The following is a 20079-nucleotide window of genomic DNA, read 5'->3' on the forward strand; positions in this document are numbered from 1 at the left end:
CTCATATGACAGGAGTCCCCAACCCTCCCACCTTGGCTCACTTTTCTAAAACCCAGCAGACACACCAGAAAGGCTCTCCGAGGTTGTGACATCCAGCATAAGGAGCTGTCAGCCCCTTTCTAGAATCATCTAGGAGGAAGCCTCTTCTGATTTGGAAACGAACAAAGGTACGGCCACGATCATATCTTCTAACATAGCCAGGGCATCTTCATTGTTAGCAGTAATGCTCAGACTAGTGGAAGGTCTGTGTACGCTAAAATGCAAACAGTGGTCAGACCAACGAGGAGAGAAAAGTGAAAACTTGCCCTTCTCATGGGAAACCTGTTCACTTCTAAGCTCTATCTTCCCTGCTGCTGTGCAGATATGAAATAACCAATTAGATATAAGCCTCTGAGTTTAGTCTGCACACATGATTAAGGCTAAATCACCCCAATACATGGTATGAAATTGAAAAGATGCAGTATCCCCTCGGAGTGGAAGGAAACTTTTCCAGGAAAGAGGACTGCTGTGAGTAAAGACTAGAGTCTCGGTGTGAGAGGGATAATTTATTGTGCTGTTCTCAACAGAATATTGTGTATTGCTGCAAACTGCTTGAGGTTTAGTGCGAGGGGAACGTTTTCAGCTGCTTCCAGACAGGTAGATATATTTGATCACAAAAAAAAAAAAAAAACACGAGTGGGGAAATTACAGCCATACATTATCATTATTTTAAGCACAAATTCAACACTTGCTTCGAGTAAATTCTAAAGAAGGACGGAAGGAGGTATGTGAGCTAGAGATGTAGGAGTGCCACCACCAGATGATCACATTTCTCACCCATCCTGTCCAGCTAATAAATCATTTGATATTCAACCCGCGGAGGGCACGGGATGTGAGGATTTCCATGAAGGGCAGAGGTACAATGACTCACCTCGAAGAGCATGCCTAAATAGAGCCTTGGCTTGTCTCAGATTTGTGTGAGCTTCTTGTCATGAGAGTTCTCATCGGGGCTTTCAGGTCAGCGAGTGTAACTGGGGACAAGGTTTGTGTGTTTCCTTCACAGCATTTCACATAAGTGAAAGGAAGGAATGTGTACGAGGCTGTTTAATGTAAGGCCACTTTCACTGTGGCTTGGTGAAAATCTGGGTCTCAAATAGTCCAGTACACCTGCTAACCCAGTCATCATAAAACAGTCAGTGCAGTGCTAGTAAAAAAAAATACTTGAGTGGCATGGAACGGTATGTATGCCTGCACCAAAGTCCCCATTTACAGCCCTGCTTCTTCTCATTTGTCAGTCTGACCACTGGCTCTGCTCTGTGTCTGTTACTAAGCAGATAACAACACACAAAATATAAACCAGCATGTTCAAACTGAAGACCAGGTGTTAATAAACCATGCAGTGCATATGTTTATATAGTTATTTAATGCTTTGTTCTTCTCCAGTAGAAAGTGTAGGCCATAATAATGGCATCCCAGATCCCTGCACTGCCACAGTCCTACACTCCGGGGACTGACAGCGTCTTTTCTGACCAGTCTGGCTTTTACTCTCTGGACTCCAACGTACCTGGACTCTCAAAGGTGATTCTCAACAAGCTCAACCTGAAGGACTACGGAGAATACAGGTTTCCAATTTTCATTTTTTCTTCTTTTTTTCCAACGTTCATAACGCCCAGACCTGGATGGCATATATGCTTTGATCGGTTACGCTTTAGAAATTTGCACAAATTTCACATGTCCTACGTGCTCAAAAGTTGCCCTTTATGTCACTTTAACACCTCAGATTCTTGAGCATGTGTCTTGCTTGGCAAATGATTTAGTGTCTGACTCTAATCAGGGCTGCACTTGAAGGGAAGGCTAGAGGAATCTCATTCCGCAACTACAAAGAGATGTTCCAGAGGATGGAGGAAACTTTCAAGTTCTGCGCCGGCTGTAACGAACTCCCCGAACATCTCGCCGAGGGACAGACCCTGAAGCGCTGCGTGAAGTGAGTGCAAACTGCACCCTGTTGCGTTTGATTTACAGTATTCGGTCATTAACGCCGATTAACAACAATCGTTGTTTACAGTCTGAATATTTTCTGGAAATTAAATCTCCACTGTTCTCTGGACATTTCTGTCACCACACAGCCAGGATCTTGTTTTGATGTTGTTGTCCAATAGCTGTCATGTGTGAGGCATTACCAGCTGCTGCTGTATCAGCAACGGAATGATAAGCCACCCAAGTGTGGACAGCACTACAGAGGTGGATAATGGCCAATGGCAAATATAGCTAAGTCCCCTGACTGTGATTCATCTCTCTGCAACTCTGCAGCTTATTAAGAGCAGCTTAATGCAGTTCATATGTCACACCATCAGAGAGAGTGCTCAAGGAGAATATTGAGGAAAAAGCAGCGGAAAACACTGCAGTGCATTTTCGTGAGCACCTAATTGTTTTTGTGCCTCGTTTTTCTTTGGCCCTCCGGCTCCCTGCTTCTTTTTTGCTTCCTTACCCGTCTCTGATTCATGCCGACTCATTCATGCTGTCGTACAGGCGCGTTCCCTTAAAATTCTCAGCTGCCTCTGCCTCTAACCTCTTACCATTACCAGGAGGCATTTAGGCGCACAAAAAACAGAAATGCTGACAAGTTATACCCTCGAGACCTTTGACATTAGAATTACCACCAGCGTTAAATCAGTAGTGCTGACTTTCTAATGCCGTCCTAATCCTCATTCTTTTTCGCTTTCCTCTGTTTATTAATCTCTTGGGAAATGGTTCACACTTTAACTTTCAAGGGCACCTTGTTTTTCTCACCCGTGTTTTGAGTCACTTCTTCTACTTATAAGCCTCTTTTGGAGAATTAGTACTCGCAAAGTGCACAGTGCTGGAACACGGTGGCTGATAAATGATTTTATGTAAATGTGGGGTGCCTCTAAGGCTGCAAATGACTGCAAGGTAAAGTAATATACTCTCCCAATGCAGCAGCTGCTGCTGGCTGTCAGACCACTACGCCAACACATTGCCTCATCATCGTGCATGCTGTGTGATAACACAAAGACCTGCATCCTTACTGAGAGGTCACAAACTCCTACTTTTACCTAGTATGCCCCTGTTTTATTTATTTTTTTTATTTTTTTCCCAAGCAGCTGCCAAAAGCAAGTCAGAATTCATCTTCAGTCTCATTAGTTTCTCACTGCACAGGAAGGGCAACATATTGGTTCTGTATGTAAGAAGCTATTTGTGACTTGGCACAAGCAAAACATTCTAACTGGTGGCCTAGTAATTAAGAAGCTCTCTTGATATACATTACACTGCATGGAGTACTCATAAATATTTTTACTCTTTAGCTAATACTTAGCATGAAATACCTAAAAGCTTAGATAGTTTAGCGTAATACAAGATTAGAACCAGTAGGGTGACCAGATCCCAACATGCTAAATGTAAAACAAAGTGTGTGTTTTTGCAGGACTTGTGGTGCCTTACATTTTCCCACCCTGGGAGTACCGTAGGCAGCATGAGATGGTGATATAGTCACCTGTGGGAGACACAAGATGACAACCTTTGCCACTATCTTCACAGACATTAAATAAAAGCTAGATTTTCAGAAACTAGAGACAATCAAAATATGCAGGATTGTCTCAGTAGGTGGGAAGGGAGGGAAAGGTATAAAAATACTGTGCGCTTACTTGCTTACCCTACTATATTGCCATGCTCACCTTCTGAGTGTGGCTTTTCTTGGCAATAGATTGGACTTTTTGAGCTTAAATTAGGAAATCCATATACAGCCAAGTATACAGTCCTGCGAAAGTCTAAGAACACCACATCATTGTTTTGGCTAGCTTAAAGAACCACTGCTAGCAGCAATAACTTGAAGTGATCGCTTTCTGTGTGACTTTATCAACTTCTCGCATTGTTGTGGAAGAATTATGGCACTCTCTGTTTTTATAATGCTACTGTCATCAATATTTAAGCTGCAAAATGAGACCTGTAGAGTCTGAGAGGTAGCTAACTGCAAATAGCATTGACATTTCATGGTCTGACCTTGGGGTGAGGATGGTCGGACAACCACCACTGAAAAGATTGCAGCATTGTGTTAAACATGCACCTGAATGTTCCAAAACAAACGGCTGAAGGTGGAGAACAGTAGAAGTACGGAGAATTACAGCTTCACAAATAAAGTAATGCTTTTGCTTACCGTCTTCTTCTTCCCCACACCAGTTTTTCACTATGTTACCATTTTTCTTCGGTTTTCCACCAGGTGTTTGAATGTGTACTACTGCACTAAGGACTGTCAAAGAAAGGACTGGGCTCAGCATAAAAAGGTTTGCAAGATATTGCGGCTGGTGGCAATCGACAGACTAGTGGAGTGGCTAATGTTCACAGGTGAGAAATTACAAGGTGGTGCTGCTGAAATGAATTCACATCTCCATGGCTTAAATTTTCCTTTTCTTGAGAAAAAATTATATTTCAGCCTGCTTTTTGAAAGCTGTATCATACATACCAACACATTTGTACCCCTCCCTCACCAAAAAATGCGCTCATGGCCTCGGGACAGCAATGTGCAGTTTTCTGTATATTTATGAAGTAGATTTGATTGCTTTTAAATCCTGCCACTCAGCGCTCCTAAAAATAATAACACAGAGGTTCTCGCTCTGATCGGAGTCGCTACTCCAACACACTTGAGTCGAATAATCACAACAAGCAGCCCCAAGGACCTGAGTTTGGAATCGCTGTTTTCCTGTTATCCCCGTAAGAAAAATGGTCTAACGGCATAATGATGCCCCGAGGCAACGAACCAAAAAAAGCTGTTTTAGTAAATACATGAAATCCAAATCTGTCTTTAAACAAACAACTATACTTGTTCACATAGTCATGCATATACACACATTGTCTTGTTATAGTTATTTCAATTTTGAACATGCATACATATTATATTAGTTTTAGCAGTAGCTAACATTGAGTTACATGCAGAGTTAGTTCCTGAAAGGACTCTTCCACTCCCAGGTTAAAGGTCAGATCCTCTTCTGCTGGTTATTTTACTTATTACAGTGACGTGTTATGAAATAAAGTAAATTGTAGATTGTAAAGGACAGTGTAATAAACAATTATGTGGTTTGTTGCCTACCTGGGCAACACCACACCATAGAGTCGTGAGGTTTCTAGCAATCTGAGATGAAAATCAAGAGAAATTACACAAAGGAAACGCCTGAAAGACAACGAGTGAGACAGAGAAGTGAAATTTTTCTGTCCTAAATTTCTGTCATAGTTGACCAGTGTTTTACTATCTGACTTTAAAAGCCTCTGTGGACCTACAAACTTTGTAGCTCAATCATAGTATTGTACCACTGTTACAGGAGACCTCCCCATCCCTACTGAGGAGTGGTCCAAGTCAGCTGGTGAGGTGAAGAACTGGGACGACTGGCTTTCCAAGCAGGGGGATCTTACACCACGCCTGAACACAGTCTTGTCCAGTGCCAACATGGCGGCCCTTTGGAAAAACGCCTCCAGACCTCTACCGGATGATGCTGACCTGCGACAATCCTTATGGCGAATTCAGAGCGAGTTCCTCTCTCGAGTTCTCACAGTGGGCTTGGCTGTGCAGCACTTTAAACTGGACCCGTATGCCAAACCAGTCACTGTTCACCTAGTGGGGACATCTCACAATGAAACCATGGGAGCCAGACTGACCGACTTTGATGAGCTGAACCACATGTTCCCCGGTCACCAGGGCATAGAGGTGGTGATGGTTGGACCTGAGGTGGTGGACGGCCCCATCATGAGACCTCCTCTCAGGGCATTTGGCCCCAAGCAGAGAGTCTACATCAGCGCCTACAAGGCTCTTTATCATCAGTTCTGGGAGGATATGGTGGATAAACAGGAAGCAGCCAAGCCGGACCTGGTGGTTGGATTTCATCCTGGTATGTATTCTAATAATCCCACAAGACATCAACGAAGAGTGCAATTTTGAGAGAATTTTAACAGTGGCCTGAATTGAAAATTTAGATTAAGACCTTAATGACTGCTGCAGCTATTTTGGACTGAAGCGATGGCTTGTCTCCCTCTACGTGTGTCTGGCAGCTACTTCCTTCAGAGAATAGAGAAAGCAGGAAACCTGTAGCTCACTGGATCTGGCCCATTCATTAGTGCCAGGCCTTTATTGGGGATTTGGGTGATTAAGGGGAGCAGCTGTAAAAGAGTTTGGCTTGAGATAGCTGGAGTCAGCATAATGTTAGTAAACTCTCCTTTTGAAGAGGTGTCTCAGTCTATCACTGCCTGCCCTCTCGTGTGCAAAGTCATTGATTTGAAGTCGTCGGGGGACAGCTACATCTAAAGCTTTTGGAGTAGAACACAAAGGGTAACTGAAAGTCTTGACACCTACTTCCCCGTTTATACACTTTCACTGACAACACATCATTAAAGCCGCACTATAACCCAACGCCCTTTTAAGCTTTTGCACCGAGTCTGTTCTTTGACCCTTTAACCTGCAAATCAGCAGTAAAGCCCCGACCCAAAATGCACCTGTAACCCTGGCTCGGTTATCGCTACAGGCTCCAGTGGAGCTAAATATACAGGAATCAGTCATCCTGAGAGTAAACTGCCTGAGAGCCTGGCTGCGATTCATACTGCAAAGCTGGCAGAGCACTGCATTATGACACTGTTTAGGTGATAGGCGCGCAGGCAGCGTGACGAAAGGAGTAAAAAAGGTCTGTGCGTGTGTGTGTGTGTGTGTGTGTGCGCTGAAGTCACAAGAGAATGAGAACCGGGGAAAAGGGAAAGCTACTAGAAAAACACATTTACAAAATAAACTATGGAGATATTGACCTTTGAGAATAAGAGGGAGGAGGTAATGTCAGCTTTCAGAAAGAAGATTGATGTGGGATATGTAAAATTACCCATACAGGGATACAACACCCCCAAAACAGGTGCCTCATAAATGCAAAAAAACCCCATCCAGACTTCTTTTTGTTGTCCGTGAAATAAACTGGATTTTCACAGCTATATAACACTTTCTTGTTGCCTGATTTTTTTATTTTTTTATTTTTTTTAAAGTCTATTATCATTAATAATTACCATATGGCCCAAATTTACTCTGCTGCCAGGCAATTATGGCAGTCGATACCAGTCAGGCTGTAGCCTGTCTTTGTCGCTTTGTCTCCTGGGGTATGGTTTAAACCTCCAAACGCTTACTCCGTGTTAACAGCTTTCTCGTCACGATAAGTAACCGCTAGGGTGTTCATATCATGGAGTGCATTAATGAAATTGAAATCGCCCTCCTCCTCCAGTTTGAGTTCCCGGGAAAGATGAGGCGCTTGATAACATGATGCCATCTCTGTGCCACGCTGTCACATTTCTTGTATACACACCCCGGTATCTGCAAACATGTTTCTCACATGTCCACTTTCCCGTTAATGCTGAGTAAGATATAACCACGTCCTTCTCTGTGGGAAAATAATAATAATGCAAGCACAGGAAAATTCTCTTGTTTGCTTGGTTTTGTCTCACTCGGGGACACTTAAGCTGGATGGATTTACAGTATTTGCTGCCAGGGCAGGCTGGAACCTCACTAATCTGGTTGAAGGGCAAACTTTTCACCATAATACCCCATCGCCACCCCGCACCACCCCCCGCCGCTCAAAAATCTGACTTCTGATATAAACCCGAGTCGGGGGAAAGTGACATCTGTCAGTTAATATACCCGAGGATTATGCAACCAGCCCGTCCTAAATGTAGCTGGACTGCTGTGACTGTCTGTGTGACTGACTGGAGAGTATCACACATTTTCAGTTGGTGTGATGCTGAAAAGAAAGATTTAACAAGCTTCCCAATGTCCAGCTAAAGCTCACAAATGAGGTCCGCTTGCTTGTGGCAAAGCTGGCGTCTTCACATCGACACCACAGGTGTGTCGGCATCAGTGAAGCTGGATTATATAATGCTGTTTACTTCAGACCTCAATCCTGACACTGACACTGCAATACACACCTGTCAATAAACTGCTGCGGAGGAACACGACAGCCAGAGATTCCTTGCTTTATTAATGAGATTAGCTATGCCCAGAAGGGATTGTACTCAAGCTAACAAGAGAAACACATGGTTTGCTGGAGCCTAATCAAGTGTACTCTGTTCCATCTTTACCTCACTGACTAAAAGGAGACTGAGACTGACTGTTTTCTCTGTCAGTTTGTTGTTTTAATCTTTTAGCTTCCAGATGCCTCATTTTTTTTAAAGAGTGGAGCATCTAGCAGGAATAAGATGCACATATTTACTTTACCAGGATTATATTGGAGGATGGGAAAAGATAAAATGAAGATAGAAGTGCACTGTGGTTTTAACAGTGTAGGCCATAAGCAAATGTGACACTAATTATTTAATATTTCTAATAATTAGCATGTTTGTGAACGTACAGCATACAGGTTCACGTGTTTGTTTTGAACTCAGGGTTCCACGCTAACCAGGGTCTGATAGAGGGTTGGCTGCCCACTCTGCTGCTGCTCAGAGACTATAACATCCCTTCCTTCTTCACCATGTTCAGGTAAGTCATGCTCCTGTGGCTCTAATTGCTTGGATTGCATTTTATATAGCAGGCTTAATAAAACCTCTCACTCTCTTGAATATTTGAAATTCTTTGCGCTTGAGGGACTTCATTAACTCGTTTTGTATACCATCTGCTAACTCCAGAAAAAAAGAAAGTCAGAACTGACTGTCGGAGATTGTTGATGAACATACAGTGCTATGCAAATCTTTTCATTTCTTTATGTTTTGATAGAAAAATTAGAAATAGGTTCTACACTTTATTGAGATGTGCAAACACACATGGAATTACAGTACAGAAGGCAAAAGCAGAGTTTGTATAATTCTAAGGAACTCAAATGTCAATATTCGGTGTGACCACCTTTATTCTTCAACACAGCCTGAACTCTCTTAGTCATCTTTCTTGACATTTCTTTAAGTAGTCTTCAGAAATAGTTCTGCAGGCTTCTTGAAGGACATTCAAAGCCCTTCTTTCAATGTTGCCTTCCTTTTGTTCTGTTCTAAGTCAAGATGAGCCCACACTGCTTTAATAATGTTGCGGTCTGGGCTCTGGGGAGGCCAGTTCATGTCTGTTAGTGTTTCATTGTGTGTTTTTCGATTCAGATATGCTTTTAGGGCATTGGCAGTGTTTTTAGCGTCACTAATTCTGAATCTAATGCTGAAAATGAAGCTGTTGAAGCTTTCCACATCACACGTTTGTAATTCTGTCAATACCGACAAGATCTTTAACACCACTGGCTGAAATGCAGCCATGACAGAGCCTCCACCATGCTTTACAGAAGGGTGTAGACACTCACTCTGTCGTACCTCTCTCCTGACCTCCTCTGTTTGTTGGCAATGATTTGAACCAAAGATTTCAATTTTGAATTCATCACTACATTTAGGATCTGTTGCCTCCTCTTATGTTTAATATGTCAAGAAACCTTAAGAAAGGCTCCCTGACAGCCACCCTTCCACTGAGACAATTTCTGATGAGGCTTTTGTGAACAGTAGATGATCCACTGACGGTCCAGATGCCTCGTTCAGGTCATGTGTCAGGTCTTTGCTGGATTTCTTCCTAATATTAAGGCCATAACTATCAGATTCTGTTCATCGGTTAACAGGCTATACCTGTTTCCAATTTAGTTTTTTTGTTTCTTTACAAAGGCCAATTAGATGAAAAGATTTGTTTCGTTTACAGCAGGAGCTCTAAACAGAATCCCCCCCTGTAGAGTATAACTGGATGAAATCGCACAGTTCTGATACTCCAGTCTTTCACCCTTTGTTGATGCCGTTTTGCCAAAATGTCGGTTTTCTTGTAGCCATTTGTGTTTCTTAAGCACTCACGATTCACACGCACAATAAAACTAAACTTCAACCTAAATTTGAGTATTTTCACACATCTTTTGTCTCAACAGTGAGATGGAGCTCAAGTACTCACTGGAGATTCTGCTGGAGCTGGAGATGCACATCAGGGACAGTGGGCCCAATCCATTCACCTCACAGAAACCAGAGCAGGTCCAAGCCTGTCCTAACAAACCCCCCGTCTACTGCAACTCTCATTACGTCAGTTTCCAGGGGCTGCTTCCACAAGAAGACCTTGAGGGCCGAGATGCTTAGAGTCCACAGTGAAACCTAACTCAAAGCCTTCTTTTCGGACCTTACAGATTTGTGGGTTTCCTAAAGTCCTTGGGGGACTTTCTGCAACCTGTCAGAGATGTCCATAACTCTGCTGGACACTGAATCATACCTCTGGCATTGGGAGTGAAGGAAAAATAATCTTCACTCCTTCCAGAGTGTGCTAAAAACTATCCTTTAATTATGATATGTTTACCTAATGAGGAAGAAGCCAGCAGTTTTTGGGGGTAAAGCACCAGTGGATCCCAGAAGTTTCTACTCTCTTCATTATGCAGGGTGACATGACGACTGTTGGATATGAAGAGTCACTGTTGTACCTACATTATGTGACCAAAATTAGCTTCATCATCACTTAACGACTTCCTGTGATTTGTTCTGCGGCGTGAGCAAATTCCCAAATATCACACTGGCTGCACATGAATTTAACACACAATCTCAAATAACGCCTATACAAATGACAGCATTATCAAAGAAGCTGAGGTTCCTTTGAAATTCGTGATAGTTGTGAGTTTTTCTACTTTATCGCGTGGATTTGTCTCTGCTTTGTTGCTCAAATTTGAGTCTTTAGTTCTTGAAAAAGAGTTGTGCTGACAGCAGAGAGCTCTACTGATGCACATTAAAGTAACATTTCTTTAACAATGCCTCTGTTTACTGTGTGTTGTCTTTTATTAAGGTTTATCATCATGTCTAATAGCATTTTTAATGGTGGTAATCACTTAAGCGTGGTAAACTATAATAAACACACCATTACTGTTTTGATTACAGGCCCAGTATTGCTGTATTGTAATGTATATTTTTTTAAACTAGGGTATTAAAGGATATTTTCATATGTGCTAAACGGAGGTCTGTACCTTTTATTTACTATGGAATAAACAACAATTACCATACATTAACCTTCACTCTCTCCTAGCCCATCTGCCTCTCTTAAAAAACATCACGAGCCCCGTTTTTCAAATAATCATAAAACAATTTATAGCCAGTCTGAAACCATCGGACACAAAACTGAACACTGCTTTTTAAAATTAACACTATTATGTTATAAAGCATGGACAAAAAGCCGAATTCTGCCCTCAGTAGCACATAGATGGCACATAGATCCACTGTAAAGAAAAATGTATTGTTTCATCCTCATTCAAAACGTTGATCTGGTGTCATTTCCCCACACAACCATCTCTAACTGTCACAGAAGATTTTTTTAAAAAGAGAAAATATCCAGTGAGCATCGGCTCTCTGAACAAAATGAAGTGCGTGGGGAACAGAAGAGCACATCTGGCGTCACTCCTGTCAGCTAGGAACAGAAAACTGAGACTACACTTCACACATGCTCAGTGAAATTAGACAACAGATAATTGCAAAAGCATTTCCTGGTCAGATGAGTCTCAAATGCCGCAGCCTACTTGAGCAATTACTACTGACCGTGTCCACTTCTTTATGACCACAGTGTACTCATCTTCTAATGATTGCTTCCAGCACGATAACATGCCATGTTGCAAAACTCAAAACATCTGAAACCGGTTTCTTGAACATGACAATTAGTTCTCTTTATTCAAATGGCCTCCACAGCCACCAGCTCGCAATCCAGTCGAGCACTGTCAGGATGTGGATGTATAGGAGATTCTCATCATGGATGTGAAACCATCCAATCTGCAGCAACGGATCTGTTACTATGTTAATATGGACCAAAATCTACCTTGTTGACTCTGGAATGAAGAATTAAAGTCGATCGCAGGTGTACCTAACAAAGTGACTTGTGAACATACATTAAAATCAATTCAAGCATAAAATCTAAATGATAAAAGTCTTTATTAATTTAGAATCACCCTTTTTTGGGTCAAAATGTTGCTTTCACTGATGGATACCAATAAATCTATTTGACGCCGTTTCTAGAGAGCAGGCCTGGTGGGGCGACACTGACTTCTAGTGGATAGAAGTTGTAACACAAAGCTATAGGAAGACAAGTCCTTAAGAGGCCCAAGGCATGTTTTGGACTAGTGGAAACAGTGTTTCTTTATAGTTTTCTGCCTGATTGGCTTTATTCTCTTTATATCATTTTATTTTCAGGAGGAAAATGTATTCAGGTTTAGGCAAAAATCTTCTATTAGGCTATGTGTAAATACCAGAGGTACATACTCTGGGCCAGGTTTACTATTAAAACCATGGGCAATAAATCAGTTATAAAAATAATAATAAAGTAATTTGGGGTGAAAATATATCAAACCCACAAATTATTGCAATCGATAAATAAACAACCGTAACGCCATAAATGCAATGATAAATTACATTTTTAGGGGGTTGTTACGTCATAAAACCTACTCGTACATCTACTCATTCATTCATGCGTTTTACCTCCTCATGTGAGTCTGGCTCTTGTGAAGTCAGGAATGGTCTGGAGTTGTCAGACGTTTCTAGAAGGCAGAGCACAGGTGCTATATCTGGCACTGCAGCCCCCCAACAGACCGCTCACATATCATAAAAGCAGAGGAGCAGCAGAGGAAGCAGCTGAAAAGCGTCTGTGTCACACTCATTTGCTCGGTTCAAGATGACGGAAACGGAGAGGTAAGTGGAATGTGTGGAGTCCAATTTTATTAAATGTGCATTTATTTTCACAGAGCACTGTGAAAGTGGCTGAGGAGTGAAAGCACATGCGGGAGGAGCAGGGCCTTCACCGACAGCATGAAGTTTGAATTGCCATTTTCAGTCTTGAAACACGGAGGTAGTGGAATGTATGGTTTTTCCACTTGTTCCAAGTTGTAAACATGAAGCTTAAAGCAAAAAACGCTCTTCCCACCCACCACTGAGAAAAGAACTGAAGGTTACAGCATGAATATAAGAGTATGATGAACACATGGCATGATATTTGTCATCTTCAGCCTCTGATCAGCTGTATCCCATTGATCTTTAATAATTTGAATCTTCCTTTCCAGGGCTGTTCAGCAGAACAAGGGTAAAAGCATGACTTTCCGGTCCCAAAAAGAGATGTTTGAGAAGATGGAGGAATCTTTCAAAATCTGTGCTTATTGTGAAAAGCGACCGAATGAACTTTCCAACCCACAGAAGCTAAAGCGTTGCTCCAGGTAAAGAGAGAGAGTAAAAAAGCAGTGTATTCAGATTTTATCCAGTGAGTTTGTACTGCCAGTACAGACCAGATCTTTTTTTCCTCTCCAGGTGTCTGAATGCTTACTACTGCTGTAAAGAGTGTCAGAAGGAAGACTGGCCCAAGCACAAGAAGTCCTGCTCACAGCTGCGACTGGCTGCCATCGACAGAGTTGTGGAGTGGCTTGTGTTTAAAGGTAAATAGCAGATTCTTCCAATTATTCCAAAAAAGGAATAAAGTATCCGACATAGTGGGTTGCTTCAAATGTCTGATTTAGCAGATTTTCTTCCACTACATGCCATGTCTGACCCAACCCCAGAGGGAAACTGGGGGTTTTGTGTGAATCTGTAAACTGCTATGATATTTTTTACAATGTTATGCTAAAGTAATAATGTGAATTTAAAACAAAAAATTAACAAATCATTTTAACCTTGCTCAAACTGCCAGTTTTATTTGTCTTCAGGAGACCTTCCGTTTCCTACAGAAAAATGGTCCAAGTCCCAGTCTGAGGTAAAAGGTTTCGATGACTGGCTCTCCATGCAGGGAGATCTCACAGCACGCCTCGATCCCATTTTAAATGGAAAAAACATGAACAACTTGTGGACCGACGCTGGTCGGCCTCGGCCAGATGATGACGATCTGAAGCAGTCGCTGTGGAGGGTTTGCAGCGAGTTCTTCTCCAGGCCCCTGACAATAGCCTGGGGGATGAGGCTGTTTGGTCTAAACCCTTTATCCAAACCTCTCACCATTCACCTGGTGGGAGCAGGCCACACTGAGACTCTGTCAGCCAGACTGACCGACTATGATGAGCTGAACAACATGTTCCCCGGACACCAGGGGATCGAAATAGTCATGGTGGGGCCTGAGGTGGTGGACGGCCCTATCGTGAGGCCTCCCCTCAGAGCTTTTGGACCCAAACAGAGAGTCTACATCAGCGCCTACAAGGGCCTCTACCATCAGTTCTGGGAGGAGCTGGTGGAGAAAGAGGAGGCAGCCAAGCCAGATCTGGTGGTTGGATTTCATCCTGGTGAGAAATTTTTTCTCACTTATATTAGCACATAATAGTGTGTATGTTTCTTACTGAACAATAAAAAGTTAGAAGATCTCATTCATTATTTGGTGTTCTTTCCTTCCTATTTTAAATGTATTTATTTATTTTTATTAAGGATTTGATGCCAGCCAAGGTCTGGACGAGGGTTGGCTTCCAACTCTCCTGCTTCTCAGAGATTATGAAATTCCTTCTCTCTTCACTGCTCTCACGTGAGTGACATTTTGACCTTATTACATTTATATTTAGTTTTCAGGTTCATTAACTTTTCTGGTGACATTTCTGTTTTATGATATTTTATTGCTAAAGGGAAACATTGTGATCTACACCGCATTATTTTACTGCAGATATGAAGTTACTGCTGTCTAGAATAGTTAAAATGAGCTCGGCTTCCCTCAACTACTACATTAACGTTCTGTTTACATGTTAGTTCATCAATAATAATCAAATATAGTACAACATTAACGAAGAAAACCTTGGCTGTTCTACATGATGAGGACTTTTGATAGTATTGTTATGGCATGCTAATGCTACTTAAAGCTACAGTGTGTAGGATAACAATCTTAATTTTTTTACTGGGAGTAAGAATATTCCTAGCGGTGTGTATTTAAGGATAAGATTACTCACCATCACAGTCAGCAGCTGAAACTGCTGCAGTAAAACCCAGCAAGTTCAAGAGTAATGCCAAACATTACATCTTTAGAATTAAATCCAGAATACATCTTCAGTATTTGGATTATAAAGAATTAAAGAGCAGCTTTTTCATCTTTTTTTTACAAGGCCAATGAGGAATCTTGGCCTTGTATAACCTCAGTGAGTGGGAATATGCACCTGCAGCTTTGGAGAACTACTCATTCAAACAGATCTTTAACGGACTGATGCTGATAATATGGGACAATGAAAAAAACGAGTGCTTTGTCCATCACTGGGAAGGCACAGCCCACGCGGCCTGTGAGGAACACCGGGTCATTTGCATTTACAGGCGCTGATGCTGATACAGCCAGACAGTGAGAATACCTCAGCTACACAGGCGTGGCAGAATAAACAAGAGATCTGTGAGGGGTTTTGAGTAAGAACCTGAGCGACTAATTCTGGGGAAATGAGAAGATCCTGCGTTAAGTGGCGTCATGTGGGATCTTCAGTTTAATAAGCTATACTGTAACAGTCATTTTTACATTCTAATCAGGTGACATGCTTGTCAGTTTCATTATTGTATTATACATTATATCTTACAAGTGCACAGCAGTCTGCTGAGCCTAAACTTTCTGCTGCTTCTGCTCTTTTATCACTGAGAGCTAATGTGCCCATTTGCCATGCTTTGCTGCGTGTAATGTCGGCTGATCATGTCTGCTTGTTCTCCGTCTGCAGTGAGACAGAGATGACCTACTCTTTGCAAATTCTGCTGGAGCTGGAAATGGACATGAAAGGAAGTGGAGCCAACCCTTTTGCATCACTAAAGCCAGAAGTTGTGGACTCATGTGCCCACAAACCTCCGGTCTACTGCAACTCCCACTACTTCTGTTTTCAGGGTCTGCTGGAGACTGTGGAGTTTGAGGAACCAGAGGATGCCTGAAAAACAGCAGCGTGCTGACTCTTCCAGCTTTGGGACTGTAAAGTTTTGTTTTTACGTGAACTTTAACTATTTTCTTAAAGTAGTTTAAAAAAAAATACTACTTAATGTGTACATTTGCTGAATAGGTTCTGCCTGATGGCTACTTACTATGCAATGTCCCTGCTGCATTTGCATTCTCACTATCTCAGTTTGATGGCATTCAACAGCCACGGTGATGACATTTGAATATACTGCCTGAGATGTATTATTGTGTGTAGAGGGTAAAATGTTATAGTAATAGTTTGCTGTCTTCTGTGGTTTTAATCTTTTGGTTATGGCCTCTTTTTTCATCTGCTGTTACAATAACCATGATGTGATAAAAGTAACTTTTCATTAAAGTTGTCACCTTGTGCTTTTTAATTAAAAAGGACAATATGTCAATAGTTTTTCAGGCACTAAATTTATTATTTTTGCAACATCTTAAAACAAAAATCACTCAGTCAGTTTCCTCTAGGCAGAGGAAATGAAACGTGCAGCACATTTGTAGCAAGAACGAAGCACAAACCCCCCCAAAACTGTATTCATACGTACAAAGATAGCTTTTAAATAGGTGATTGTCACCAACCAGGAATGATCACAATAGTGCGCACAGTCAGGAATATATGATAAATAGCAGGTCAGAGCTTGACGTGATTATGAATACTATATAATATTGAATCAAATAAGTGGATTTCAACACAAGTAGCTGCAGGTGGAAAATGACAAGGACTGCTGTAAAAGTATTCTGTTAATAAGAGCGTTGTAGTAAGGAGCTGTTACTGTGAGATAACACAAATGTTAATGTGGGGGAGATAAAACTTACAATCTGACAGTGAGGCAGAGGGAGGACACACAAAACTGACTCATGCCTCACTTCAAATACTCATTGTGCATTTCAGTTTGACAAAACATAACAAAGCAATATTCAAATACTCAATTTTATAATGTAAAAATACAAAAACTATAAAAACAGAAATTATAATCCACATTCATGGTATTAAACTTTGTAGAGCTATCTGTCAAGCTACCCAACAATGATATCCTGATATCCTGAAGTGCTGATGCAGATTAAACACAAGTGTGTTATAGCCATATGCTTTAGTCTATTTACATGGACCTCAATATACCAGTTTCAGAAAGCATTATAGAAACTCAAAAATGAGATTTTAACCCTTTTTTGGTGTTTGTTAACCTGAAGTACAACTTAAAAGAATTTTGAATGACAAAGAAAGGCACCAGTTTATGTGCGTTTAAAGCCACAGATACCAAGCAGAGTGAAAATGAGGTCCAGTACGAATAGAATGAGGTTGACATAGGTGAAAAAGGCAACCATGAACTGAATGGCCCATATGCAATAGCTGGGTGGACAGTCACTGGGGCGAGGGTTGTGTCTGAACATAAAAATGGGCCACATGATAGCAGTAAATACATAGAGCACAACGGAGATGACCAGGAATATAAAGACAAACCTGTCCAGATTAAAAGGCAAGCAATTCTTGAGTTTCTTGAGGATGTTGGTAGCAATGATTATCGGGATAATGGGAAATGGAATGGCGTATGCTACAACACACAAGATCAGAGGGAAGGAGTCTCTGTAACCGGTCAGGGACACAAAAATCATGCAGCTCACGAAAGCCTCCATAACTTTCATGAATCCAGGTAGGGCGGACAGGTAGCTCCCCGTACTCTTATCGAAGATCTTGTCCTTCACCACTTCGAGTATGTAGACGATGCCGGACAAGAAAGCAAATATGCTCACAATCCACCCGTGCAGGCATGTCCGGCAGATGTAGAAATTGGCATAGAAAATAGCAACGCTGACAGTCATAAGTGCGGAGGACATGGCCATCCCTGTGGTGAAATCTCTCCAGTCGAGGCAAAGTTTGAGCAGTAGGTCAAGCTTGAACATCTCAACGATGGTGATGACGAGGGTCATGATGGGACAGAAAGACCAGGCAAACATGGCGTAGTTCCAGTAGGTATGGCTGCTCCCTCCTCTGAAGGCACTTATGACAAATGTAACCAGACACAGTAATATCTGAGCCATGTGCAGCCCTCCTCGCCCGGACATCAGAGTGGAAGGAGTGAACACAGCCTGCGACACTGTGTTCTTAATATCATCAAGTATTCCCATCTCTTTAAACTGAACCGAACAACTGTTAAAATACCTGCGTAACCTATGTATGAGCTCCCAGGTTGCTCTGAGCACCCACTGAGGTATGTTTGATCTATGCTTTCCGTTGCTTCACAGCCCTGTTTTTCTATGCAATCTTTTATTGCCTTTCATTTTGCATAACTTTCTGGGACTGATCTCAGTGTAGTGATAAATGTCTGTCACAGCACATGGAAAGGATATGAAAAGTTACAGAATGTCAACAGTGTGTAAAACCATGGTTTCCCAGAGAACACCGTTTGTTTTTAGTCTTTCAATATATTCTGGTTCTTTTTTAACCCAAATTATTCAAAAAGACCCAGTGTAACATCATAAAATAAAAGGCCAGCAGAAGATGCACAAGATGCACATGCCCACTCAGGAACTTCTGTCAGCTATCTCTGATGAAAAATTGAACCTAATCGAAGTGATATCCCAGATTATTTTTGAATTCTAACACATAGTTAAATGCAGATCTGTGAAAGCCACTGATTGTCATTCCCTCTAAACACTGTTAAGTGCAGGGTGACTATTTTGATTTCCAAAAAAGAGGACACTTGGCCCAGTCATGAAGAACGTTAATAATGCTGTTTGCTTAAAGAAAATTTTAACATACTCAAACGATGCCTTCTCTATGCAGTTAATGAATGGTGAAATAAAAAATGTCATATAGGGTTTACAAGACAACAAGTGCAAAAAGATAACTGAAAAACCTCTGGAATTAAATAATGGTACAGAAGTAAGGCCTCATCTGTATAAGAAAAATGACCAGTACCGGGACGGTATGAGGGAAATTTCTTTTGCAGTTCGTCTGAAAAGCTGCATTTGCGCTTTCGCATCTTTTAAACATCATCAGGCGTGCTCTGTCCCGTCTGTGAGGCAGAACAACCACTCACAAAGCAGCAGTTCTGGGATGACGTCACACATGGATCCTCTGTAGGCCTATAGAAAAACCATTTTCATCAATCTCGAAAATCCCCCCGGACACTCCTGACAGAACGTGAAAAGTGTACATGTCCGGGGAAAAGAGGACGGCTGGTCACCTTAGTTTAGTTTAGTTTAGTGCTCTCTCTGCCCTGTCTTAGAAACCACACTTTTTCCTGTGGAGGCAATGTAATTTGAGGAGCTCAAATTGATGCAGAAGACACTGCCAGTGCCAAAGTGCCTTTTGACTTTGCTTCATGTGATCTGTGTGTTTGTGACCACTTAGGCTTTCTCTGAGGAGAATCTATGAATTGCTTTGTTGACCAGCCTCTGCTGTTTGTTCTTGTGTTAGTTAGTAGTAGCAGCCTGGCACTTATTTTAAGATTAATCATTAATCAAAACCTTTTGTTTTTGCTCATGATTGTGCCCCACTGTCTTCTTTTCTAGACAATTGTGTTACTTCTCCACATGTCCTGGACTTAAGTGAACATAACTCTTGGCCCACCTCCTGGTCAAGATGAAAGCATGGCAAATCAGAGATTCCAGACCCCGGAACAGAAAGTCTTGTTTATGGTCCAGGTTAAATATGTTTGAAATTCATCAAACATGTGGGTAAGAAAAGCTTTTTACCCACAATTAAAGCATGTGCCACATTTCTATTTGACAGTTTATAGTAGGAGTCACAATGTCACAGTATCAGCAGTAAAAGAAGATATATTTAATTAAGTTATTTTGTTGGTTTCATATCCAAAGAAACTCAAAATAATAATAATAATGATGATGATGAAGATAACAATACTACTACTACTACTAATAATAATGCTCAGATTATGACTTCATGTAGACTTCATACAGATCCCTGTGCAGTTTATCCATAAAAATTGTCCGTGCAATCCTGTAATTACTGATCCTTATTCCAGTGTTATGAACATATGTCAGCACTAAGTTTGGGTCCATACCTTCTGCCTAATTTACCGCCTCCTTCTCTCGATTCCCTATCTACGTGCTCACGTGCAGCCTTGTTCATTACTTCTCAGGATCTGCTTTCATGTCACCCGTCTAATCCTCTAACTCCCCTGTTTCCTGTTAACAAGGTAAGGTTAAGAATGAAGAGTTCAGGGCAGCTGAGGTACAGTTTGAACAGTTCATCTGACACTGATGGATTAATG

General features: G+C 41.6%; 3 protein-coding genes across 4 annotated transcripts; 2 read left to right on the forward strand and 1 right to left on the reverse strand.

Annotated features, from left to right (window-relative positions):
- The first annotated feature begins 17 nt into the window (after positions 1 to 17).
- On the forward strand, positions 18 to 10929 carry LOC102779235 (putative protein MSS51 homolog, mitochondrial). Of its 2 annotated transcripts, none has more exons than XM_006808026.2 (7): positions 18 to 167; positions 1423 to 1601; positions 1814 to 1963; positions 4214 to 4338; positions 5310 to 5873; positions 8392 to 8485; positions 9882 to 10929. In XM_006808026.2, exons 2-7 carry the CDS (start codon positions 1444 to 1446, stop codon positions 10081 to 10083), a joined length of 1293 nt encoding a protein of 430 aa, XP_006808089.2. In that variant the 5' UTR covers positions 18 to 167; positions 1423 to 1443; the 3' UTR covers positions 10084 to 10929. The 2 variants fall into 2 exon arrangements, with proteins under 2 accessions (XP_006808089.2, XP_006808090.2); XM_006808027.2 differs by having other exon boundaries at positions 1426 to 1601.
- A 1619-nt stretch (positions 10930 to 12548) lies between these two features.
- Positions 12549 to 16163, forward strand: LOC102779717 (putative protein MSS51 homolog, mitochondrial). The gene is made up of 6 exons (XM_006808028.3): positions 12549 to 12657; positions 13026 to 13175; positions 13267 to 13391; positions 13659 to 14222; positions 14362 to 14455; positions 15612 to 16163. Exons 1-6 carry the CDS (start codon positions 12641 to 12643, stop codon positions 15814 to 15816), a joined length of 1155 nt encoding a protein of 384 aa, XP_006808091.1. The 5' UTR covers positions 12549 to 12640; the 3' UTR covers positions 15817 to 16163.
- A 911-nt stretch (positions 16164 to 17074) lies between these two features.
- LOC102786944 (myeloid-associated differentiation marker-like protein 2) lies at positions 17075 to 17968 on the reverse strand. The gene has a single exon (XM_006808054.2). It carries the CDS (start codon positions 17966 to 17968, stop codon positions 17075 to 17077), a length of 894 nt encoding a protein of 297 aa, XP_006808117.1.
- Positions 17969 to 20079: the final 2111 nt, after the last annotated feature.

The sequence above is a fragment of the Neolamprologus brichardi genome, chromosome 8 (genome assembly GCF_056152115.1).
Source record: "Neolamprologus brichardi isolate AB-2024 chromosome 8, ASM5615211v1, whole genome shotgun sequence".
NCBI classification, from domain to species: Eukaryota; Metazoa; Chordata; class Actinopteri; order Cichliformes; family Cichlidae; genus Neolamprologus; species Neolamprologus brichardi.

What these genes read in the sequence shown, in the direction of transcription:
- LOC102779235 (XM_006808026.2), top strand. Translation starts at nt 1,444, where the DNA reads ATGGCATCCCAGATCCCTGCACTGCCACAGTCCTACACTCCGGGGACT. An exon ending in GGTGGTTGGATTTCATCCTG is followed by an intron (nt 5,874 to 8,391) that starts GTATGTATTCTA and finishes TTTTGAACTCAG; the next exon opens with GGTTCCACGCTAACCAGGGT. An exon ending in TCCTTCTTCACCATGTTCAG is followed by an intron (nt 8,486 to 9,881) that starts GTAAGTCATGCT and finishes TTGTCTCAACAG; the next exon opens with TGAGATGGAGCTCAAGTACT.
- LOC102779717 (XM_006808028.3), top strand. An exon ending in GGTGGTTGGATTTCATCCTG is followed by an intron (nt 14,223 to 14,361) that starts GTGAGAAATTTT and finishes ATTTTTATTAAG; the next exon opens with GATTTGATGCCAGCCAAGGT. An exon ending in TCTCTCTTCACTGCTCTCAC is followed by an intron (nt 14,456 to 15,611) that starts GTGAGTGACATT and finishes CTCCGTCTGCAG; the next exon opens with TGAGACAGAGATGACCTACT.
- LOC102786944 (XM_006808054.2), bottom strand. Translation starts at nt 17,968, where the DNA reads ATGGGAATACTTGATGATATTAAGAACACAGTGTCGCAGGCTGTGTTC.